The following is a 27,248-nucleotide window of genomic DNA, read 5'->3' on the forward strand; positions in this document are numbered from 1 at the left end:
TCAAGCTGAAATTTTTACAGCGTACTCAGGACGTAAAAAGTGAGGTCAAGTTCGTAAGTGAGCAACATAGGTCAATTGGGTCTTGATCTATGGGTCCGTAGGACCCATCTTGTAAACCGTTAGAGGCAAATTAGGCGTAAATTGTATAGTATGTATTATATGGGGATATGAGCTACGTATGTGTGACATGTATGTATGTTTAATGTGATAGAGTAATCAACACTGTCTATGCATGGTATTTCAACAATTAACTCAGTCAATTGTTTTTTTATTTTGTGGCATCATTTTGGTCATAAAATTTGCAAATCAAATTCAAAATTTCTTGCTCATAATAAAATGAGTACCTTGAATTAGGAACAAAGCGTTATGGCAACACGAGCATTCAGTAGAATTTTCGAGTAAATTAGTAAGTAATTATTTTTTACAAAACTTAACAAATATATATTTTTTATTAATTACTATCAAATACATTTGGTGTAAGTTTATGAAACATATCTACAACTTTATTATATACATTTAAAATGGTACCACAAGGTTTTAAAACATTCTGTATGTACAACAAGGGATCATTACGTTTATAAATATTTGTATAAGCATTATATATAAACGTTCCATTGTAATAGTAAGCGGCACTAGTTGGACTAAATACTTCATCAAGTAAACAATTCAAATACGAAAGTTGTCGATATCCAGCTTGATACTCAGCATAATAATGTACCGTTCGAATAGAATAATTTTTAGGATTTGTAAATAATTTTTCATTCATTTTAAAATACGTAATTAATAAATTAATTGTTAATATTGCATCATTCTTCGTTACTGAATTAATAGCAGTCATTAAATTATCGTTATTACTAAATTCAATGATTCTTTCCTTGTTTTCTTCAATAATTAAAGGAATTTGTTGTTTAAATTTATTTAAAAACATTTCTTGAGATCTGTGAAACCCACCAATAGGATCAACACATTTTAAATACACTATACACAATAAAAAAGCCAATAAATGCTCTTTAGACACTTTTAAATCCTCAATTGTGCGTATCCAATAAATAATTGATACCACAATTAATTTCCAATCATCAGGAAATTCATTTAAAACATCAAAATCCGTTGGTAATAATTTACAAGCGTAATAAAAAATTTTCTTTTTTGTTTCACAATCTAATAAGGGGAATTCCTCGAATGGAGGGAAATTACAAATTCCTTCAATTTCATATATGGACTCTTCACGGTATATTTTAGCAACATGTCGATCAGAACGTGTTAGGTACGCGATTAATGGATACCGCTTCGGTGCTGTTAATATTCCAAATAATATTTTTAAAACATCCATAATTATATTTTGGGAATGTATTAATGAAACGTCCTCAACTTGAGGCGTACATAATTGCATTTGTTTTGTTATCAAATTTATAAATGATGATGGATATTTTCCAACACGATATTTTTCGATAAACCAATTTGGAACCTTAAATTTTCGCAGCTTATTATCACTCGAATCGCATAGTACATAATAATTTTCGTTAACAGGTTTATGTGAATCTTTTATTAGTCCAAAATGTTCAAGTATATATTCCGATGAACAATTATATCCTTCAACTGATTCATCAATAATTTTTGATATTTGTGGTCGTAAATGCATTTTAACCCGCCCCAAAACACGTTCTTTTGCTGACTGAAATGTATGTGGTCGTAACCAATCCAATAATGCAGCAATAGTACGTTGTTGGTCATTCATTGCACGGCCTTGTCTCAATTTCAATTGTGAGAAAAACGCTTCAAATTCTTTCTTATTTACATAATCGTTACCTAACAATGTCGCAAGTAACGGTAACAACGACTTATCTAGTCCTCCAAAATGATTTAAAAAGGTATCCACACGATATAATTTGCATGGAAAGTAGTGATATCCTTTCGAAGAATGTAATCGTATATCGATTGTATTTAAAGGAATATATAAACAATCGTAAACGAAATAATCGGAATCAAAACTTAACACTGGACAATTAATATATCTAGCAACGGATGCAATTTGATAATCCGCTTCGAAATCGCATAAGATCATTTTTACGTTCAGCTCACGTAAGACTTCTTTAAATACTTCCATTTGTAATAAAGGACTTATTTGATAGTAGCCTTGATTACTTGGATTTAGGCTACGAATGGTGGATATACGATTTTTCATTCGCAAGTACAAGGTACTTAATTTTTTATATTCAAAACCACCATCAAGAATTACCATTGATTTTACGTTTGCTTTTTCTAAATTTGTGAAGAATTCAATTAAAACTTTTCGATATTTATCATAATCGCCACCAAACGAATCGTTTGCTTTGGTGTAATTTCGATAAAGTTGTGCGGCAAGACTACATCCATCAATGACTATATAAGTATCTTTTAATTCGAAATCTTCTAAGTAAATATCGGAATATCTGGTTATAAAAGAAGAGAGGCCACGAATACCCATTTTTACTGAAATATGTTATATTTTGATAAAAATTTGTTTTTAATTTAAGGGCTGTTAATAACTACCTATTTTTAAGTGTAAAGTATATTTAAAAAATAATTTTTTGTATGGATTTAATATTTTCAATAAATAAATGATAAAATTAATTCATTATGTTAATATTAATACTTTTGCCTTTGATTTCTTACTTTTTAATTATATCCGTAAATAAAATAATATATTATATCTTAGGTTATGTTATTATTATGTACATTATGTACAAAATACACGCATGGGGCCTTGATGGGGCATAGATAACAAAATTTACGCGCAACTTTACAAATAAATAAACTTTGAATAACGATAATTTTAGAATTATAATTTAGTTGTAAATAATTTGGACAGTAGAAGATAAAATTTTGAGTTTTCAGCTTTGTAAAATAAATTCCGGAATGAATATTTAAAGTGCTTGATAGTTAGAAAAAATGTTTCAGGTGGCAAAGAGATATTTACGAATTCCAAAAAATTATTTTTTTAAACAATTCTAAAAAAAAGTATAAAATCTTTTTTATTTTTGACAAGCAATATGGGTTTATAAAAGATAGAAGATGCTTTTTATTTTTTACAGATTAGTTTTTTGATATTCTGTTGGAAATAAAAACGAATCTTACCTAAAACAAGTTAAAACAAGCAATTGACAGAGTTAATTGTTGAAATTCCCTGTATAGAAAGTGTTGAATGTCAGTTTTTCCATTAGTTTTAATAGAATGTAATAAATCAAACAATTATGGCGGCTCTAAGTCCGCCATTTATTTGGTTTTGGAAAATATAGAAAATTTTTAACAAGACCACTAGTAAAAGCTATCTGCAAATTTTCGACTCACTACATTTTATAGTTTTGGAGAAAATGGACACCAAATATTTTGCTCTAATTTGCTCTCTCGCGAGAAAACAATGATGTTTAAGAACAAATGTTTCAGACAAAAGCAATTGCCCTTTGTTGCTCGTTTACGAACTCAAATTCACATTCAGTTTGATATCTTTTTTTGCTTTTGAGTTATCGTGATCACGGGCGGACAACCGGAAATACAACAATTAGATGATTTTATGAAGACCTATACCAAAATTTTGTTCGTATCATCAATATTTCTAAGCGTTACAAACTTGGGACTAAAATTAATATACCTTGATATATATTTTATATATACAAGGTATAACAATTGATCTCCCCGTAGATTATTTTATAATTGATTTTTTAACACTGATAAACCCACAATTTATTATCATATTCTCGAGCCATTAATCCATAATCTGTGTCTGGTTTCATTAAACCATAACCAATACATTTTATTGTTGACGGGTGTCCGGGTTCACAATTATTGACTTTTATTGACTGATTACTGTGTTAATATTGATAGAATCGAAATTTTGAAGCTTATATTTTCGAAGATGTGTCATCGATTGATAGCAATATTATCTCGAAAATATATGAATTAACAAAAGAAAATTGACCTCAAAAATCGGACAGCAACTTGATGTTTTTTATTATTTATCGACATCGAATAGACGCGCAATAATTTTGCAAAGCGTTTTGGAGTGTGGCATACCATGACCAATTATTTTAATTATGAAAGAATAAATATTATTATTATTTTAATATCAAAAGAACAATATTTAAGTTTGCGAAAAACGCATTTTTTGTTTATTATTTACTAAAATTTTGAATTATTTTAAAATTTAATCATTAATTAATCTAAAGTTTAAAGCGTCTTTCAAATAAGTATAATCTTCTCATGAATTTTAGATTTTGCAAAGAAATAATTTTACATAAGTCTATCTATTTTCATTAACAACAATATAAATGAATTTAAAAGATGTAACAATTAGTAATTAGTTCATAAAACAATTGTAAGATGTCAGGAGAACACAATAAAGTGTTTTTATTATTATGCTTAAATTTAGTTGTTAAGTTGATAAGTTGGTTCTATTGATTCAAATATGATTGATAAATTATTTTTGTGTTATCAGATAAATGTCAAATTATAAATGATAATAAAATGTCAAAAAGTAATATTTGTAAACAAAACATGTGTAATTATTTTCTAAATGATATTGTTATATGAGACATTTTGTAAAATTTAATAAATAATTATATATTTTTAATCAGATAATTGTGTGTAACGACCTTGATGTACCTTAATATGTTTTCGTATAGTTTTTAAAAATTGTTTTTCTTCTTAAGTGATATTTTAATTCATAAGTATAATGCGTCCTAGAGTACGACGAAAATATTGGGATGTACCTGGAATTGGTTTTGCAACATGTTTATGTTTAGTGGCGGGTTGTGCAGCTGTTGCACTGGCACCGTGTGATAAATCACGTAGAATATTTACGGATTCATGGGGTGTTATTACAGATGGGCCATCCGGCTCAAATTATACAGAGAATTCACATTGTGAATGGCTGATAAAAGCTAATAATAGTAAACAATTTATAACACTTAATTTTCATAATATGGGTACTGAGTGTTCGTATGATTATGTGTTTGTGTACGATGGTGATTCGTTTAAGTCCCCGTTATTGGGCAGCTTTAGTGGTAAAACTGATCCACAACAAATTTCAGCCACCTCGGGTTATGTAAGTTCTTTTTATTATCATTAAAACTTGTTTATTATTTTTTGTTCAAACTGATTTACATAGTTGTTGATGTTAAACGTAGATTGCTAGATTATTGTTGCATAAGTACCTACATATAAAATTCCACAGCCGGCTCTAGTTATATTCGACCGCACGGTTTGTCATGAAAGTGCAAGGTGCAAGGCACCAAGTAATAATGAAATTGCACAATATTTTGTAGGTCTATAGATTGTAGAATTTGCGTTTGACTTTTATTTGTCCTGAGATTTTTCTTTGGTGTTCTAACATAATTTGATTTTGAGTGATGTAATAGTGATGCTTTTCTGAATTTTCTTTTTCTGCATACCTAACCTTTCAAATCGGAATTTGAGAAAAATATGCATTTCATGAAAATTAGACGATCTCAATTCTGTTAAATATAATTTGGTATGTGATTTTCTGGATGTCCGTATTCATTTCTTTCAGATAACGAATCTTTAATGGACACTCTTTTAAATTTTTGGTGCTTTATACTGGATGTATCAGAATAAATGGCCATTATTCGAGGAGCTAATAGGGTATGCCTAAACAAACATTTAGGTGTAATAAACATGTGTCCGGAAACCGAATCTGTTCCGTTTTCGAAAAAATTTTCGAAATTTTTATTGGAAACATTTTAATCTATTTGCTCTATCTTCAGCCGTTTGTTAAAGGTGCAGCTTTTTTGCTCTAATTTTAATATTTTTAAGAGAGAAATTTTTATTTTTCCCCCAATTTCATAGATCAATTAGCCAATCGTAATTACTCTTATAAATTTGTAAAGTTTAGTTTGTTCAAAAACTATATTTTCGAAAACGCAACGGATTAGGTATAAACACTGTTATATAAACACATTTATTTATAAAAAATGTTTTTAATCAAAATACCAATAAATTTTGTTCGAAACATTTTTGTTCCAAAATGCGACTGATTCGGTACAAATCTCAAAAAAGTTCTGTGAGTTGCTCCGAAGGAAGCAGTTCTCGAGGACATGTTTATTATCCGTTCCCATAAGTCCCTCGAATATTGATAATTTATTCTGATACACCCGGTAAATAACGTGGCCATTTTTATTTTTACTTAACACATTATCAAAATTCTGGAATTTGGTGTCACTAGTTAAATCAAAAATTACAATACCTTCTTATATAAATCGTCTAGTATTAACTCTTATTTGAAAATGGGACAATTCTATAATAATCTAACGGTATAATCGTTATTTATTTATTTTTATTAATCTGTAACGTTTATTTTGTTAGAAAGTAACATCTTACTGCACAGGCCACACTTTGATCACGACTTCTTTTCATTCGATAACGAACTTAACCTGATCGAGATTGATCAATGAGTGTAAAAGCATTTTTAAAAGTTATAACTGATAACTCATGTTCTGGTCACTAGTACATTGCTTTTAAAAAAAGTAAATAGTTTAAAACTTTAAATACATAGTTGATATGACCCCCTTTTGATTAATATTTATAGATAATAATACTTTCAAACAATGTTCATTTTAAATAATGGCGAGATGTAATTTTGATAAAAGAAATATTTGTTAAATATATAATAAAACAATTATGCAAATTAGTGGTGTGGATATATACCAGAGCATCATAGTAGTTAAATTATATTTTATTTATACTTCTCTATAAATTATATCAATGAATATTAAAATTGAGTTAATCTTTATATTTATTAAAGAAGATCCCGTTCCAGACGTTTTTCCGAAACTGTACGATTTCTGACGTACCTATCTATATAATTATGATAATAACTAGCTTGATACCCGCCCGCTTCACTGGGCTTAAAAGTAGGATCGATAGGTCTAAGGTTTCGGACCCAAATATTCTTTATCTGACTCCTCGCAGACTTTTGCAAATAACATGAATAGAGATCGCCAAGTAGATGGTATAGTTCAATCGACAATATCCTGTCAAGAGATCCACCTCCTTCTCAACTGTAATCTAGTTAGTTTCAACCGAACACAAGAAATAATCTAATTGTGTTTATGTACATGCTGATTTGTCGGATGCCTTTCGCCAAATTCCAGTAATAAAGGTGGGTTTGTCATAACCACTTTTCGTTCGGTAAATTACGGAGTATCTTGCTATAGATATGACAGGCTCAGTTGGAATGGGAGTTTGGGGCAATCCCTGTCTTCTTGCCAACGTGTCCCGTACTTCGCCCCCTTTAACCTCAGAGGGGCTCGATTCTCAAATCAACCTGATTGTGCTATTCAGTGCCAGGTGGATCCGCAAAGCATTATTGACTATCCTTGTTTTGAATTTTGAAGCCTCAAGAGGTCAAAATATGGTCTGGCTATCTGAGAAAATGTGAATATGTAATTCATGATTTTTGTATTCCCGAATAAATCATTGAACTATAAAATCGTTTTTTGGTGATTCCATAGATGATTCATAGTTTCGTTGTTGTTTTGGTACAACCCAAAATTTTTGCTTGAAAAACCGTCACGTATTGACAAAAAAAAATCGGTTCCTTTATTCTAGTTCCATAATTCTCCACATCAGAAATATCTCCGACCCCTGACACATCCGTGTTAAGAAACGGTCCGGGAGAACGTGGAAAGCTAGATACATCTCGATCCCAATCCTCGCGAAAAGAAACAATTTCCCAAAATTTTCGCTCTTAACTTTAAATCGGAGTATGCGGAATTTTCACAAGTATGTGGCACAGTTTCTAATCTGCTCATAAAACTCACATGACCTGCATTTGTCATTTTTTGTCTTCTTTTTTTTTGGCTACGACTCCGTTCTTGTCCACTATACACACAGTTAAATATGTGCATTTGCTTTACGATCTTGGCTCTTGCACATTGGAAGACATTATTTGCCTTGCCTAGTCTGGTGATCACCCCAGTTTCATTTTACATCTAGGATGACGACCAGATGATCAATATCTGGTTAGCTACGGTTTGTGACATTTGAATGCCAGATATGCTGATTATTCGTCAAGTAATTCTTCGTCTCGTTGTAAACAGGGTACAGTCTGTTTTTCCCGGTTTGACAAAAAGTTCTATGTCCATACATCAACGCTCCACGTAAGGGAGCACTTGTTACATCAAATCATAGATAGTGCCATCGTCTTTGTGACAAGAATGGCTATGTCATCAGCATAAAAATCAAATATTCCCTAATTCCTTGAGACCGATTAGTAAGTTATCGACGATGCGACGGTGAAAGAACTCCACTCTGCGAACATCCTCTACCAACAAAACTGATTGAAGATCTCTTTCAAGTTGTGATAATGTAAAGGCACAGCTAGAACTGGATTTAGTTCTTATAAGACCAGTGCTGAATGACTTCGTTATGATAAACTCCTGATCCAATGCTTGTTCTACTCAATTAATTTCAAATTTTTTCACAATGTAATTAAAACGATTGTTTTAATATTAAGTTTATGCTATTTGAGTGACTAATAATAATTAATTTAATTAATTAAAGAGAAAAATATATAAATAAAAATTATGATTTTTGAATTATTTTTATTATCTAGAAAATCTTTCATTTTTATATAAAATCAAAACATTTATTATTTTTATGAATTTCAAGGTTTTTGTTGCTAAATATCCTATAAATTTTATAATTAATACTTGCTTAGCTATTCTCGCATTTTCGTTCAATAAAATGAAAAGCTGTTATTTTAATTATTTTGATATTACTACGACCTTGAGTTTTTAGAACAAACAACGATACTTGGCGTGCAGTAACCTGTAGCAACCAGTTTCTATCTTTTAGATTAAATAGAAAAATTTTTTTCCCTAAGTGCCCCTACAGAGTTTTCCGATTAACCGATCGTAATAAGGTTTTATAGTTATTCAATCAGTATATAATAAGGAATGTATTTCTGTCAAAATTAGCGGGTCGGACTCCAAAAAATTGTCAATTAAAAAGTCGACATTGGCCGTGTTCCGATCGACCAATCGAAATTTTCTTCTAAATATTACTAAAGTGCAATATTAGGAATAATTTGATATAAAAATTTTGTATTTTTTTCCCGAAGTGGTCCTACAAAGTTTTCCGATGAACCGATCAAAAAAAGGTCTTATAGTTATTCAATCAGTACATAATAAAGAATGCGTTTCTTTCAAAATTAGTGGGGTCAGACGCCAAAAAATTTTCAGTTACAAAAAAATTTTTCGAAGTCATAGTTATGGCGTGTTTCGATACACCAATCGCAGTATTTTATTTCTAATTAGATTCCACTTACAGAAATATCTGGGAAATAAATGGAGGCTCTACACAGGGTGCATAAATACCTGTAAAAATTAAATCTCAGCTTTTTTCTGAAACTATAAATGATAAGAATTAGGAAAATGTGTGATGTTTTCGAATGTGTAACGATTGATCAAAATTACATACCAAACGCTTTCTGATTGTATAAAAAAGGTCAAGGAAGCCTCCTGAAAAAAATTTTATAGCTATAGATTCGATTCAAAGTATGTAGATTATAAAAAAAAGTTGAGAAAAATTCATCATTCTCTATTTGGATTTTCATTCTAAATTTTTACATTAAAAAAATTTAAAAATTCGTTTCAAAGCATGTGTTCTAAACCATGTACAAATTGATTTTCTCACCTCAGTGCAGAAAGTGTCAACTTTCTGCCCACTGGGCAAAATAAAGTTGCCGCTTTCCGAAGCCATCGGGGAAAAGATAGTATACACACCACAGGAGCAAACGAAGAATGTCTCAGATTTCATGTTTGTCACCCTCGGCTTCGCTTCGGGCGACAATGAACATGAGATCTGAGACATTCTTTACTTTTACTCCCTAAATATGTAATATACTATAATATGACTAAGGTCAAAAATAGGATGTCAAATGTGAAAATGTGCTCTAGCGGAATCATTTCCAATGTTGTGTTTGTTTTTGTGATAATTTTTATCATTAATATTTGTATAAATCTTGCAATTTAAATGTTGCGCAGAAATAAGGAAATCTCGCTTTTGTTTATGCATAAATAAATAATAAATTATATTTTAATTGCTTATGTTAATGATGTTGTTTTTTTAAATTTAATATTAGTTCAAGAAATATTGATTTTGAGCTTAAAAATTTTGAAAAAATTCGCTGAAAATTGAAAATAATATTTTTAATTTGTTCACGTGGAGCTTGAGAAAATTAGAAACTCAAAAATTAAAATTTGTAAAACATTTTCCTCAAACAATTTAAAAGCTATACTTTAATTGATTAAAAGTTAAATGTAAAAAATGTATCTGACTGTAATTCTGTACATTTTCGTTTTTATACCATGTATAAATGAAATATTTCAAGGTATACTAAGTTTAGTGCCAAGTTTGTAACGCTTAAAAATATTGATACAACCAACAAAATTTTGGTATAGATGATCATAATTTCCGGTTGTGTGTCTAAATGTTTGTCTGACCGTCCGTCCGTCTGTCAACACGATAACTCAAAAAAGAAAAGAGATATCAAGCTGAAATTTTTATATAGCATGCTCAGGATGTAAAAAGTGAGGTCGAGTTTGTAAATGAGCAACATAGATAAAAGTCTTGGATTTCGTAAGGCCTATCTAGTAAACCGTTAGATTAAATGAAAAAAATGTCCATATAAAAAAAAATAAACAACTTTTGTTTTAAACATTTTTTCGTACAAACATCATTGTTTACCCGTGAAAGCGCTAATTAGGTTAGAACAAATATTGTATGTATACATGTATTGTATTGTATCAAGTACTAGCTGTGAACTACTCACTTCGTTGCGCAACTTCAATTTCAAATAAAAATATTATTGTGTTATAACCTTCACTTCATATGCCGTCACTTACCCTCCTTTTGTTCACAATTTCTTTTAATCTCTCAAACCTTGATGTTACACAAACCTTCCTCTTGAATTACTCTGTCTATTAAAAAAAACCGAATCAAAATCCGTTGCGCTGTTTTAAAAATCTTATTACTTTGTGTGTAAGAGTGACTATCTTTCGTTACTTACATGACGTAAAAAAACAAACGATTGAGTAATCAAAACTGCCTGTACATGGTATTTCAACAATTTAACTTTTTAGTCAATTGTTTTTTTATTACACTTGTTTATTCGATTTTCTAGCATCCAAATAAGCTGAGATATGCTACATTTTATGATATATACTTTTTATCATGTTATTGTATAAGCTAATTTTAACAGTTTGATAACACGAAAATCGTACGTTTAATTGAAAAGAGTATGATATCATTAAAAGTAATGCACACTTTCACTGAAAAAATAACCCTTTCATTGCTATATGGCTTATTAAATGAGACAATTTGTCTCCGAGGTGCTAAAATTTTTGAGATGAGTTAATTAGTTTTTTCTCTATTGCTTGTGCTATATTTCATTTGAAATATTGTACAGCATATCATATTGGTAGGTATCAGTATAGGTATATGTCAATTAGTGAACATAAAAAAAATCACTTTATGGAAATGAATTTACACAAATATAGCCAAAGGCTAGATATGGCCGCCTCACCGTCACGATAATAATAATAATAATAATAATAATAATAGGTAATAATGAAAAAAACAATGCATTTATAATTAGTTTTCAATTAAACTACCTTACTCCAAGGTTTTTTAAATATTTTTTATACATTTTAAGTACTAGACGATAAAGAAAATTTTGTAATTTTATAACTTTCATATTTAGAAAAAAATTTATCAAGCCCAAAAAATTTCATAATGGTTTTTCCTCATATTTTTGCTTGAAAAGCAATTTAACTTACTTGCTTTTCACGATTTTTTAAACACCTTTGATAAACAACTAGTTATACCTGTATTTCAGAAATAAATACTACAATGTTGTCCCCAAGAGCTCGAATTATACCGAACATTGCCATTCCGATTTTAATCACATACTTAAGAAATTTTTGACAGATTCATTGTACTCTATCGTCGAATTTGTTCAAGTTGCAGTTTGATGGGGGACATTATGTTCTGACATCAGATTAGATCGAGATTTCCAGGTTGCTTTTATAGTTAATTTAGATCCTAAAAAGTAAGAGATAGTACAACTAATAACACATCGGATTCGCAATCAGCAACCAAAAATACCTCCTAATACACACAATAAATACTTAATTTGCAGTTTTTGTGCCAAAAAAGTGAAATTCGTCCAAAAATGTCACGATTTTCGGAAGATGGACAGGATCAATTTAATCGGACATCGGATTGAGCAAAGTTTGGAAAGTTTGCCGTTTTATGTCAAAAAAGAAAAATTCTTGGCAAAAGATGGCACGGTTTTCGGAATACGTGACAGAATCCGTTTACCTGACTTCAGGTTCATAATCAGTTACCAAAAATACCTCCTAGAAAACAGTTTAGTAATACTTAGTTTTCCGTTTCTGTGACAAAAAGAAGGAAAGGAATTTTGGGTCAAAAACGGCATGATTTTTGAAATACGTTACAGAATTAGTGTAATATGACGTCGGATTCGTATTCAGCGACCAAAAATACCTACTAGATAACAGTTTTTTAGCCAAAATAACCATTTCAAAAATATGTGGGCAAATTTGCCCCCCGCTAGAGCCCTATGAATCTTTTCTGACTAGGTTAAGTTGACTGAATGTTCCTTGGAGTCCTATAAACATGTTAAAAAAAGTTTCATTCAAATCGGTGCTGCTTCCCCACTTTCGACACTTTTTTGCGGCTTATTAATTATATTAAGATAGAATAACACTTTAAATTAGAAAGTTGATCCTCATAAAAAAATTAGCATTTTTTATTTAAAACATTTTTCCGAAAATCGTTAGCTATCGAAGGAAATACGACAATTTTTTGTTTGAAACATTTTTTCTAAAACCGAATGTGGCGAGTCCATTAAAAACGCAGAAATTCATTAATACTTTTTGCTAAAAATTTATGCTAAGAATGACCTGTATTAAAGTTGTTAAATGATAATAACTAATAAAATGTATACTTTTTTTCCAGATGCTGATATTACTCTACAGTGATACAAATTATGCCCTACATGGTTTTCGTGCTGAATTCTCTGTAACGGAATGCCCAAATAATTGTTCAACACATGGCGTATGTGTTGATCATAAATGTTATTGTTTCAATAATTGGGGTGGTACAGATTGTTCGCGTGAATTATGTCCTGACGGTTGTGGTAGCGTCGAAAATCGAGGCCACTGTAATCAAACTCATTGTAAGTGTATAAATGGTTATTCAGGCCAAGCATGCAGTTTACATAAACATGATACAAATGGTAATAAATGGCATTGGTTAACACAATCTGGCATCGGTTTATCACCAAGAGCTGCTCATACCGCTGTTTATATAAATTATACTGATTCACTGTATGTGTTTGGTGGATATAATTTGAATAAAGTATTAGATTCGTTAGAAGTGTATAATTTTCACACAAGTCGTTGGGAAGATGAAAATGGAGAGCCGTTGCACGTACATAATTCTGATTCATCACATCCATCTGATCCGTCATCGATATCGGCTTTATTTGAAAAAATTCGTCCAGAAAATGAACAAAATTGGGGTGTTGTTGGTCGAAATACTTTTTTTCGATCGTTTATATATTCAATTAACAGTAATTTAACAAATATATTAGGACAACAACGAAAATCACGGAGTATACTTGAAGACGATATCCAACGTCCAGAAGCAAGATATGGTCATGCAGCGTGTGCAATTTTAAATACTTTTGTCGTATATGGCGGTAAATTATCTAGTGGTAATCTATCAAATGAATTGTGGATGTACAATATTTTAACGAAAAAATGGGAGTTAAAAGCGGTTAATTCAAAATTACAACCTCCGGCATTAACTCGACACACTTTAACATTGGCAAATGATTACCTGTATTTGTTTGGTGGAAGTACTTCAGATGGAGAATTTTCGTCCACACTTTTTAAAATACGTGTTTTTATCGATCTAGAAACTAATAATGTTGATATTGATGAAAATTGGGAAATTGTTTATTCACGTGGTGGTAAAAATTTGGATATACGTTTAGTGGCACATTCAACTGTTTATTATGCTGCAACAAATTCATTAATTGTCTATGGTGGAGTAGCAGCGGGTGTAGCACGATTTTCAAAATTATCAGACCGTATGTTAACGTTTCATATTGAAAATCGTCATTGGAGTGAATTACATTACCCACGCGAACATTTACGTGAACGATATGTGCCCAGGGAGAGAGCTTTTCATACGGCAAATATTATAGGTAAATATTAAAACGATCAATTAATGCATTCCTGAAATTGATGATAGTAGACTATACAGATTGAACCATTTTAATATATTACGACTAATAGCTTGTTCTTTAATTAACCAATCAAAAAATAACTTTAAAAATGATACAGAGTTTGATGGAGTCATCATTTTCTGACATTAGATTGAACGTAGTTCTCCAGGTTGCTTTAATAGTCAATTTAGAATCTAAAAAGTAAGAGATATAATAACACTTTAAATTAAAAAGTTGATCCTTATAAAAAACTAACTAACATTTTTTAAAAATCGTTAGCTATCGGAAAAATATGTCATTGTTGCACTTAATCGAAAGAAAACACGCTAACTACAGATAAATATACTTAAGCCAAAAGTTGTCAAGGACAATAGAGGACATTCACCTGTATTCATGACTTTGATCTGAAATTTAAATTTTAAAGTCATTTGACCTTGATTTTCTAATGATGAAATGAATGAAAATTTACCTGAGCTTAAAAGTTATTAACACAGACGAATGACCTTTAATGTCCTTGATAACTTCTGTTTAAAAAATTTTTCTATATCTCGTATTTTCTTTCGAATAAATATAATAACGGCATATTCTCGCATTTTCTCGGAAAGCGAAAGAAAGATTTTCGAAAAAAATGTTTAAATAAAAAAATATTCGTTTTTTTATGAGGATTAACTTTCTAATTTAAAGTACTATTCTATCTTTTACTTTTTAAGATCTAAATTGACTGTTAAAGCAATACCTGGAGAACTAGGCCCAATCTTATGTCAGAACATGATGTCCCCCCATCAAAGTCTGCAACTTTTATTTAAATTATTTTTTGATTGCTTAACTACAAAACGAGCTATTAGCCATAATAGATTAAGATGGTCCACCTTATATAGGTAGAGGTAGGCGGGAAAACTTTGGGTATTTTTAAATTTTGTGGCTTGTTAAATCGGAATTTCAAGGTTGCCAACCTGAAACCAGGTTCAGTTGTTTTTTTTTTTACTAGCAGGCTTTTTATATGTAAAATTTCTTAACTTTTTAGGAAATTATCTAATCGTATTTGGAGGATATTCACATCGTCACAATAAGGAAGAAATATGTTATGACAATCAAATGTATTTGTACCATTTGGGATGCCATGCATGGGTAAATCCAGATGTACTGGGACGTAACAATGATTCTCGTTATCCCAAGAAACAAGGAATGTTTGCGCATGCTTCAAGTATACGTGGTGGTAACACATTAATTCTTGTCGGTGGATATCATGGTAATGTAAATGGTGATTTATTTGCATATGTTGTACCACCTAGTGTTGGTAAACGTGAGGGTAAATCAGCCGATTGGGAAGCAGCATGCCCAAAACATCGTAGCTATGCTGAATGTTCAGCTGATCCTGAGTGTGGTTGGTGTTCAGCCGATGAATTATGTTATGGTCGTACGGTGGGTGCAAATAATTGTACCACAAATTTACAAAGTACACGATGTCCAGGCATTTGTCCTGCATTAGGTGATTGTCATTCATGTTTGGTACATGGGAATCCATTATCTACTTTTGTAACACCGTTATCCGTTGCTAATAAATTGGGATTAAGTCACTGTACTTGGTGTGTACAGAACGCAAGGTGTCATCATAAAGATGGTAAGTAGTCATTAAGTCTTTAAAAGGTCTTCACAACGCTTTACCACATATAGCTTAGCTCAAAATAAGTCGATTTAGCTACACTTGCTATAATAAAAGTTGCTCCGTTTTGGCGCTATAGAAGTTGAAATTTTGAAATCGTTTTTCTTCCATAACTTTAGATGAAATTATTATTTATTTAATTTGGATGAATTTTTGTTTACTTTCCCCTAATAGAATAGAGATTTACATAGAGAAAATTCCAAGAAATAACCAATAGAAAAGTCAACAATCTTTTAAAGATAATTATATATAAATTTTTGTTTTAGATAATTATGGCGTTTGCGGAGTACGTGAAGATACGTCAGCTCAAGTCCCCGGTTGGTGGGGTATGAAAGGTACCGAAGTAATATACCCGGGACAATGTCGTGAATTAGACAAACGTCCCGGTTTAACATTCTTAAAATACTTATATCCAGCAAATTGGTCACAACCAGATTATGTAGCAATTATAAATGCAACCACAGTTGATTTTAATGTTGCATCAAAATCAGCAACACGAACAGAGTTAGCATTAAACGGGGAAATGGTTGCGAGATTACGTGGATTTTTACGGCCTCCATTCCCATATCCAATGAATACAGAAGTATTACGTATATGTGTCAGTTATTCAAGTGCTATATTACGTTTAACGCATGGTACTAATACATTTTCCACAAATTTAACAGCCGATTTAAGCAGTGGAAATATTTGTAAAAATGAATCATGGCCATCACAAATACCCCTTGTGGAAAAAGATCAACGTTTTGCTGTTGATTTCGAATCGCATAAATCTGGACCTTATAGTACACATCAACAAAGTAAAATGGAATTAATGCATTTTCAAGCACAAGATACACCAAAAGTATTTACATTCGAGTATTTAGAACCGTTTGCATCGGATGGCAGTACGTGCAATCAATACGATAACTGTTTACATTGTTTAACAGATTCTTCTTGCGGATGGTGTGAATTAAATAATAAATGTTTGTTGCGAAGTGAAAATGAAACTGAAAGTTGTGCTGTGGACGGTGATTGGCGATATTTAACATTACAGCCAAGTTCTTGTGCGAATTGTTCGAATTATATTTCATGTGAAAAATGTATATCATCGGGCTTATGTGAATGGTGGGCTGAAGATGCATTATGTGCTCGATTAGGACGTGCACCACGGGCTGTCAAAACTCTAGACGCATGCCCAGTAGCCTGCCATGCTCGCCAAACGTGTTCAGCTTGTTTAGACGAACGTGGTCGATGTGTTTGGTGTGAAGCAACTCAGCAATGTTTTAGTTTTTCCGTATACACAAGTGAATATCAGTTCGGGCTATGCAGAGAATGGTTGGATCAATCATTATTAACTGTTTCACCAGACTCATCAACAGGTGTGACATCTCCCAGACCTGTTGAACAATGCAAATCGTGTTCACATAATTTAAATTGCTCAACTTGTTTGAGATCTTTAAGTTGTGGTTGGTGTTATAGCCGTACAAACCCCATTCAGGGTGCATGTGTATCTGGAGATTTTAATCAACCCTACACACAATGTTCTGAGGTTTTAAATACAGCCGAAGCATTATGGTCCTATGCACAATGTCCAGATGTAGACGAATGTCGATTAGGCTTGCATAACTGCCACCCAGAAGCTGAATGTACAAATACTCATGGCTCGTACAGTTGCCAATGTAAACGTGGTTTCTACGGTGATGGTCAATCTTCATGTATACGGACATGTTACAACGTATGTGTTCATGGTAAATGTTTAGGTGCTCCTGATTATACATGTAAATGTGATCTAGGATGGGATGGGCCAGATTGTTCGATAAATTGTGGATGTAATAATCATTCAACGTGTACTCAAGGTATCGGTAAATGTGATGCCTGCCAAAATTGGACAACAGGAGAATTTTGCGAACAATGTTTGCCAGGTAGTTATGGTAATGCAACCACATCACAAGGATGCCATAGTTGTGATTGTAATGGGCACGGTATTGCTGATCTCGGATATTGTGATTCAATAACTGGTGTATGTTATTGTGAGGGAAATACTGAAGGTGATCGATGTCAAAAGTGTAAAGATAAGTATTATGGGGATCCTCGTAATGGAGGACAATGTTATTATGAATGCCACGCTCGTGGTATGTTAAGCGGAATTAAAAGTCAAGGTATAGGGTCGCGACAGTCACATAAACCGTTACGTGGTGAACCCACCCGTGAATGTTTATGGGTTGTTAGCCCTGACACGAAAAAATCTACGATCATTCAATTAAGTATAAATGCAAGCGAGTTGAATGTTACATGTGGCCGTAATGCAATTTATGTGTATGACGGTTTGCCTGATTTGACTGGGAATGTCAATGGACAGCAAAATCAATTGGTAGGAGTATTTTGTAGTCAAGATGCTGAGCCACCGTTGTTAGTTGAAGGTCGATCTGGTTACCTAACTGTACATTATAAACAAAGTACTCCAGAAGAAGGTTTTAGTGCTACATATGAAATTTTGGTATGCGATGAAGATTGTCCTGCTCCAAGAATATGTAAAAACGGACAATGTGCATGTCCGGATGGATTTAGGGGCTCAAAGTGTGAAAAAGAGCTGTGCGTGAATAATTGTAGCTCTGAACTGAGCCAAGGTACGTGTGATTTAAGCTATGGTCGATGTTTGTGTAATAAAGGGTGGGGTGGAGCCGATTGCTCGGTGAAATTATCAAATACCCAATTAGTTTTTACCGAACTATTCGATACACAACGATTAGCTGATAATTTAGAACATTTACGTAATGTTTTACCTCGTTTTGGACATACGCTAGTTGCCGATCGACGTGGTTCGTTATGGATGTTTGGCGGATACTCCTTGTCCCATGGACCATTAAATGATTTGCGTTTGTTTGACACACGAAATATTACATGGATGCAAGTTACTGTAGAATCGACACCCGACGCAAAAATGCCTTTAGGGCGATATTTTCATGCTGCAGAAATTGTACCATCTCAACAGTCCATATATGTTTACGGTGGTTTAACTGGTCGTAAATTGAACAACACATTAAATGATTTTTGGCAGTTTAATATCCACAATCAACGTTGGAGTGAAGTGGATACGCCTGACGATAATAAACAATGGCCACCAAATTTGGCTGGACATACCTTAACATTAAAATTGACTGACGATGAAGAAAAATTGATTTTAATTGGTGGATTTTCACCGAATAGTGGATTTTTGGGTGATATTTGGGAATGGGATATAAGTAAAGGTCAGTGGCTATTAATTGAAACACAAGGTGCCGTACCTGTAGGATTGGCTGGGCATAGTACTGTATATCATAGTCCTTCCCAGACATTTTTCGTTTTTGGTGGTTATTCATTTGAAAATGGAGTTGTGGAATTGTCCAATAATTTGTATACGTTTCATTATCCAACAAAAGTGTGGAGTTTATTATTTAATCCACCGTATCAAATGATGGTAAGATTAATTCTTTTTTGGTAAAGGATCTTGTCCACAAAAATAAAATAATAATAATAATAATAATAATAAAACTAAATAAAATTATCAAAAATTAATAATTTAAAAGTCTAGTTGCTCCAAAGCATGGATTTTTTAATGTGTCAGTTATACTTTCTAAAAATGTTTTTAAAAACGCTTTGGACATTTCTTTTCATTGCTTACAGTAAGTAAAATTGACTTTTATTAGGATCATATGCTTGAACATAGAAAACTTATTTAGACATTATCAGTTTATTTGATTGGTGGAAAAACTGTGGAAAGATCTATTGTCAAAATTATTTAATTTTTAAAATGTTGTTATTTGTAATGTATTTTTTAGCCTTTAAGAAGATTTTTACATTCAGCAGTAACAACAGATGATTTCATGTTGGTTTTTGGTGGTCGAGCTAAGCCAAATATCAGTAACGATATATTATTAGCTTATGTTTATGCTTGTAATTTATGGGTTCGTCTTGTATCACATGGTAAGAAACTTCAATACAATCATGTAAAATAAAATAACATCTCAGATAGGTTAGGCCACGTTTAAGGGTTGGGATTGACAATCCTTAAACTCTTTTATAATCATTTGGCTAGCAGCATTTTAGCTTTGTGTAAAAGTTATTATTTTTTTGACGTTCGCAATACTTTTTTCTCTAGCTAAGTTGTTTAGAAAACAGTATCCCGTTATCATAATGGAAAATTGCCTAACTGCATAGTTTCCTGTGAATTCGCTCATGATGAATAACAGACTATTTTTGTGTTTCAACAGTTTTTTAGGGCTAACAGTTTGTCCTAATTTATCTAGGGCTGTAATCCTTTCTTTTATCTTATCGAGATAATTTCATATATGATTTTCTTTATTGCACTTATGGATGAAAAATGTTATATTACCGTTATCCAGGTCGTAGCTGCAGTAGTTTCTGACAATGATTAGGCGTGACTGCTTACGCCCGCTACTTAATTTGTAGTGTAGATCCACCCCTTGTGGTCTCCTCGTCTAATTTTGCTAAGCTCTAATAGAACATGAAGCCGTAGTCTCAAATATTCCCATACATTTATTTTTGTAGAACTATCTAAATCACAAAACAAATACAATTTGTAGAACTATTTAACTTAATCTGTCTTCCTTAATTGTTTCGTCGAGACTATAATACATAGTGTTTTAATTTTCCATAGATGGAGAACAAGTTGGGCACGTCCCTCCAGCAACATATGCTCACGCAATGACATTAGACATTGAAAATATGGCAGCTTACGTCGTAGGCGGATGGGGTACTGGACAACATTGTCAAGTCAGTCAAATACATTTACCATCTGATATATGTAGTTTATGGAGTTATCGTAAATCAAAGTGTCTCGAACATCCCGGATGTGGATTTTGTGGTATATATTCAACAACTGGACAAAATGTAACCAAATGTCATACAAATATTCATGAAGATGCTGAAATATGTAGTGAGTTTATTGACGGTACAAAAACAAGTTTATCGGGTAAATCCTGCACTGCCGATATAGCAAATCGTGATTGTAGTCAATTTCAAACATGTACCACATGTATAGCGACATGGTCCGTCTACGGAGACATGTCATCACAGTGTTATTGGTGTGATAATAAATGTATTAGTACAAAAAAAGAATGTAAATTCTCTGACGTAAATATCACAAGTGTAAATCAATGTCCAGAACGCAATTGTATTGCCACCGATTGCCAACACTGTCAACAGATTGAAGGATGTGTTTGGGCACAAAAAACACATGCAAATGAAATCAAACAATCAATTTATGGAAATGTTGGTGGAGGTAATATTGAATATACTACCGAATGGAGCTGTATTCCAGAAGATAAAAAATCATCACAGAAAAAAGAATGTCCTCCACGTTGCGGTGACTATACGACATGTTATACATGTTTAAACGCTTCTAGTGGTGAAGGTGGCTTTGGAGAATGCCATTGGTCAAATCAATTAATGGAATGTATATCACCTAGTTATCAACCCCTCTACTGTGTCGGGGGTGTTTGTGGATTAGTATTAAATCCAAGTGATATTGAATACTGCCCTGAGCCATGTACATCTTTTGATAAATGTTCAACATGTTTACGACATGCACACTGTGGTTGGTGTGCTCGACAAGGGGAAGAAGGAGATGGTATTTGTACAGAGGGTACATTAGATAGTTTAGTTGAGAACCCAGCGTTATCTTCGTGTGATGTTTTATATGCGAATGTTAAACCGGATGAGAATATAACAAATGCTGATTTCTCATGGAATTATGTACAATGTCCACCAGAAGATGAATGTGCCAATGGACATCATACATGTGATCTAGTATCTGAAGTTTGTGTGAATTTAGATGTTGGTTTTAAATGTCAATGTGCTGCAGGTTATAAACGTAATGGGACTGTGTGTGTACCAGTTTGTTCGCAAGGATGTGTTCGAGGTGTGTGCACAGAACCAAATATATGTAAATGTGATTTTGGATATGTAGGTGCCAATTGTAGTATACAGTGTCAATGTAATGGCCATGCTAATTGTGTTGGACCAGATAAATTAGATAAGTGTTTAGAATGTCATAATAATACAATGGTAAGTAATTTTTTCCAATTTTTAAAATATTTTTAAATGACGGTAAAATTTTTCGAAACATAGATACTCTGAAACATAAAATCTAATATTTCGAGAAATAAACATCACAATAAAAACTTAAATTGAAGATGTCCCAAAAATTTTCTACGTAGAATTTAGAAACGATGGCTTTCCGGCCTCCATATTTTTTGTTTTCGGAATGTGTTTGGTATGAAATTAGAATCAATAGACTCTCTATTTCAAGCTATCTACAAACTTTCAACCAAATCTTTTCTACTTTTGGAAAAAATGGAAACCAATGTTTTGCTCTAATTTGCGCTATCGTGGGGAAAAATGATATGTACACAAAAAAATGTTTAAACAAAAGTAGTTTCTTTTTTTTAAGTTTAAATATAAGGAACATTTCTTATCTTCTTTATCTCTTGGTTTCCATTACGTCCTGAGCACGCTATAAAAATTCAATATCTCTTTTCGTTTTCAAGTTATCGTGGGGACAGACGATTAGACGGATAAGCTGAAATAGACTAATTAGGTGATCTTATGAAATCCTATAACAGAATTTTGTTTGTAGCGCTAATATTTCTAAGCGTTACAAACTTGGGACTAAACTTAATATGCTCTTATATACATAAATGTTTCATATATACAGAGTATAATAAACGAGGTTCTGCATTAAAAATTTGTTAGTTTACTTTCAATCTCTACAATAGGATCAAAAGAAGTAACAGTTTGAAAACAGCAAAAATTATTATAGAACTATCAGGAAACGAATAGAAAAATTTTTTATAACAAAATTATTTTACTCTTCAACTTCGGCTTCGTGATTAGTAACTACTAAGCTAGTTTCTGCGTCTTTAACTCAATCAATTTGTTACAATCTTAGGTCATTTTGCTTTTTGATACTCTAATTGGGCTATTAAAATTAGATATATTTTCTTTGATTATTTATTAAGGGTTTAATTCTTTATTTCTAGGGATCACAATGTGAAAAATGTAAACCATTATTTGTTGGTGATCCTAGTAATGGTCGACAATGTGTACCATGCTTTGATTATTGTAATGGACACACAAATGTTTGTATGGATATAAATAGTACTCTTCCTGATCCTCCATCGAATATGTCTATACCGGAATTGGAAGCGTATTTAATAGAAGGACCAAAAACTCAAGCGAAATGTGTTCGATGTGCAAATCGTACAAGTGGCAATCAATGTGAAGATTGTGAAACTGGAACATTTAGAGGTTCAGATGATCATCGTGATCCATGCCGACCGTAAGTATATTATTAGACTTTATGGACATATTTCATTGTTTATGGCTGGTAGCAGTTAATATACACATGCATATACTTATAGTCAAATGCGAATTCAACCACTTATACACATTTAAAAATTCTATTTATAATTTAAAAATTCAACTTGCCCTTGAAATGACCTTAAAGATCAAGTATACTTGATTCCATAAAAATCACAACAGTTAAAACATTCTAAGCGTACTCATCATATGTTATGTTATAATAGTAACACTTAGAATGTTTTAATTCGAGCGTTTTTAATGAGATAGAGTATACAAGATCAAATTAAAGGTTATCATCACATGACCTTCTCCAAGCTCTTGTGATGTCACCGCTCCGACTATGATAATGAGTTTCCGGTTTTCGAGACTTTTCCCCAGCGTATGCAAAAAAGTAAATTATCCACGAATGTAAAAGTACAAGCGATTTTCATAAAAATCTGTTTAAATTTTTTTCTAGTTGCGAATGCCATGGCCACGGTGACACATGTGACGCTATAACTGGGGAAAATTGTAATTGTCAAAATAATACGGAGAGTGACAATTTAGGTTGTCGAAATCAAGCAAGTAAAAATGCAGCTCAACAATGTTGGATGGTACAGTGTGCAAAATGTCGTGATACATATGTTGGTACGCCTACCGGAGGACATCAATGTTATAAAACAATGACTGCTGATAATAAAATGTGTTTCGATGCAAAACCAATTGGTAATATATTTTGTATAATATTTTTTTAGTAGTTCCCGCAGAAAAAATCACTTCGTAATATAAGAAAAGGGTTTATATGCTTTACAGAGATTACTGATTGCAACCTATTTTTGGAAACCAGTTCTATATACAAATTACAGATATATACATTAAGGTATAAATTTCGCTTGAATTTGAATTTAACAACAAAATTTTTGCTAGTTTTTTTTTTAATAAAACAAAAATTATCAATTATTTAAATTAACAAAAATATTATTACTTCAATTTACAATAAATAATGTATTATGGTGTTGCGTTTTGTTTGTAATAAGCTTTTTTTAAAGATATTTTTATGTAATTTTTTTAAGCTGAAATATGATCAAAATTAGTTTTTGTAATACAAAACTCTGAGAAGGTTTATTTTGAATAAAATCGTACATGGAATTAAAACTTCTGCTTCAAGAATTTCAGCTTAGCATTATATTCTCTATGACCATAAAATTGGTAAAAATAAAAAAATTTTACCTAAAATTAAAAAATTTTACATGAAAATCTACCCAACTTCAGAACTAGCGGGTGCCGATAGAACTACTTTGACACCGATTAAACTTGTAAACTATTTGCTAAACAATCATTTCGCATCCAAAATGGAACTTTTATTAAATAATCATGGACAACTACAGGCATCCGATTTTTTTTTAATTTAAATAAATTTGGCAGGGTTTATTAAAGTCGTTAAAAAGCAACCAAATATCTTACCACGATTTACAACCTTACCATGATTAAAATATCAAATATAAAAATTCTGGCATAGAAAACTCCACAAATGTACTATGAATGCTTAACAAATATACAAAAAACCCATTCAACTTCAGAGATTTGAACTTTCTGTGTAAAATACTTCCATAAAAACTCAATCCCCTCTCTTAAATCTTTGAAGCATTTTCAGCTTTTATCAAAGCTCATTATATGATTTTCTTGTGCTGGGCATAGACACACCAGATGCTCTATCGTTTATTCTTGCTCATCACATTTCTTTGATTTGCGTCGTATTCCCCGAAAAATTTGTCATTTGTGATTCCTCATTTTTTCAAGTTGATCCCGACAGCATAACGTCTCTAGACAACTCACCACTATCTTTGATCTTGTTATCACCTTTGATATAATGTAATTAATTGCATGGCTATAACTGAGTAAATTATGACTATAACTGAGTAAATTATGACATCACTCAGTGGTATGTCATTATAAACGACTCTTGAATATCGAACACCTCTGAATATATATTTACGGCACCTCCCATCGGGATTACATATGATGTATCGACTGTTCTTCAACTGAGTTATTTTCCGGCTCAGAAAATCTGAGTCTTAACAGATATTTCTCTGATTGTGAACCAATTTTAATGATTTTTTATACCTCGAGGATCTTCCTAATTAAATTCCAGCTTCAAATTGAAACACATTTTATTGAAATTTTTTACACTTTTCCTCATTTGTTTTTAACTTTCAAATTGTCCCATCAGCAGAGGGGTATTTTATAATGTTAATGTTAACCAGTGCATTTCATTGGATAAAAACTTTAAATTAATAATTTTATTAGTTTAGGTTTTAATTGATCAGGTATTTTTTAATACTTGTAGTACATAGTGTCGTTTTTCCAAAGCTTTGCCTGTTCTCATATCTGAATACTATTAAACACAACTAGATGTCACTTATAATTTTTTTTTAAATTCTAGATGAATGTAAAATGAAACCAAAACCATTGAATCCAGGCGAAACAGTTTTCTTTGCAGTACAACCACATTTTATGAATGTTGATATACGAATTATTATTGATGTGACACAGGGAAGTTTGGATTTGTTTTTAAGTCCGCAATCGGATACATTCATTGTCAATTACAATAACTCAATGGGTATGCATCAAGTCGAGTTAGATCCACGATATCGACGAAAAGGCGAAGAACATTTTGTTGAACTAATTGCCCATGGTAATAATTCATCATTTGATAAAAACAATCAACCAGATTTTCCATGGATCGAGCGTGAAATTCGTGGATTAAGTACCTACGTAACTATTGAACGTCGTAATACAATGTTAGTTGTACGTGGTCTACGTGATCGTTTAGTATTAACACTTCCTCAACATAAACATGAATTAAGTACAACTAAATTTTATTTAGTACTCCAAGCATTGAATGGTGATCATTCAGGCCGTGCCAGTTATGGAATGGTTTTTTTCCGACAAGATCAATTACATATTGATTTGTTTGTATTCTTTTCTGTGTTTTTCTCATGTTTTTTCTTATTTTTGGCCGCATGTGTGGTTGCATGGAAAGCAAAACAAGCTGCTGATATACGTCGAGCACGACGACGTCATGTCGTTGAAATGTTACATATGGCAAAACGTCCATTTGCTTCTGTATCATTAATCATTGGTCCCCGTACACCGGTAGCGTTACGTCGCCTAAAAAGTAGAGGACGTGCGTCTTATACAACAGTGGGTGATGTACGTCCTGTTGCGATTGAACCGACTGAAGATAATGTTGCTGCTGTTGCTACAGTGTTTATAAAACTTCCAGGTGGGCGACAGGCTCCCGTCCGACTTGCTTTAGCCTCCTCGCTCATCCTACTCGCCAGACAATTCCCGCCTGGTGGACGAGCATTCCTCAGACGACGTAGTGCTCAACAAGCGCTACCACCATCCTAAACACAAGATATTTTATATATTCTATTTATATATGTATATTATTAATTCATTAATTATTATTATAAATTTTAAATGTGAGATATACCTGTTTTTAAAAATAATATATTTTAAAGGAATATTATTGTACACCTTAGTACAAACGACAAAAAACAACAACAAAAATCCATGACATGTTATTTGTTTTATACATTTTTTTTTCACTTGATTTGTTACGTAAAAAAACATTTAATAAAATTTTAAAAGATTGTTTCAATAATTTTTATTACATAAGTTCTGTTTGTGTTATCTTTTTTAATCTTTGTCCCAGATGGGCCACATTAATGTCATCCTTTTTTTGACCCACATAAAAGTTGAATAGTAGGTAGGTTGGTTGGAAAATTCATTCGGTATGCTTAGAATAAAAACCCAATCACCACTCTTAAACCTTTGAAGCATTTTCAGGTTTTATCAAAGCTCATTATTTTCTTGATGTCCATTTCCACCTCTCCTCCAAAGCCATGTAGAAAACCTTCCCCAAAAATTATAGAACGCCGA

General features: G+C 32.0%; 2 protein-coding genes across 2 annotated transcripts; one reads left to right on the forward strand and one right to left on the reverse strand.

Moving 5' to 3' along the window:
- Positions 1-451: 451 nt before the first annotated feature.
- Positions 452-2,554, reverse strand: LOC123291864 (protein asteroid). Its single transcript, XM_044872299.1, has 2 exons — positions 2,533-2,554; positions 452-2,472 (listed from the first exon to the last, which is right to left on the reverse strand). The coding sequence occupies exon 2, from the start codon at positions 2,465-2,467 to the stop codon at positions 452-454; it is 2,016 nt and encodes a 671-aa protein (XP_044728234.1). The 5' UTR covers positions 2,468-2,472; positions 2,533-2,554.
- A 2,041-nt stretch (positions 2,555-4,595) lies between these two features.
- LOC123290394 (multiple epidermal growth factor-like domains protein 8) lies at positions 4,596-26,984 on the forward strand. The gene is made up of 9 exons (XM_044870560.1): positions 4,596-5,083; positions 13,042-14,296; positions 15,342-15,938; positions 16,247-19,416; positions 19,778-19,922; positions 20,617-22,025; positions 23,000-23,298; positions 23,779-24,026; positions 25,744-26,984. The coding sequence occupies exons 1-9, from the start codon at positions 4,712-4,714 to the stop codon at positions 26,712-26,714; spliced, it is 8,466 nt and encodes a 2,821-aa protein (XP_044726495.1). The 5' UTR covers positions 4,596-4,711; the 3' UTR covers positions 26,715-26,984.
- Positions 26,985-27,248: the final 264 nt, after the last annotated feature.

This window comes from Chrysoperla carnea, chromosome 1, assembly GCF_905475395.1.
Source record: "Chrysoperla carnea chromosome 1, inChrCarn1.1, whole genome shotgun sequence".
Taxonomy (NCBI): Eukaryota; Metazoa; Arthropoda; class Insecta; order Neuroptera; family Chrysopidae; genus Chrysoperla; species Chrysoperla carnea.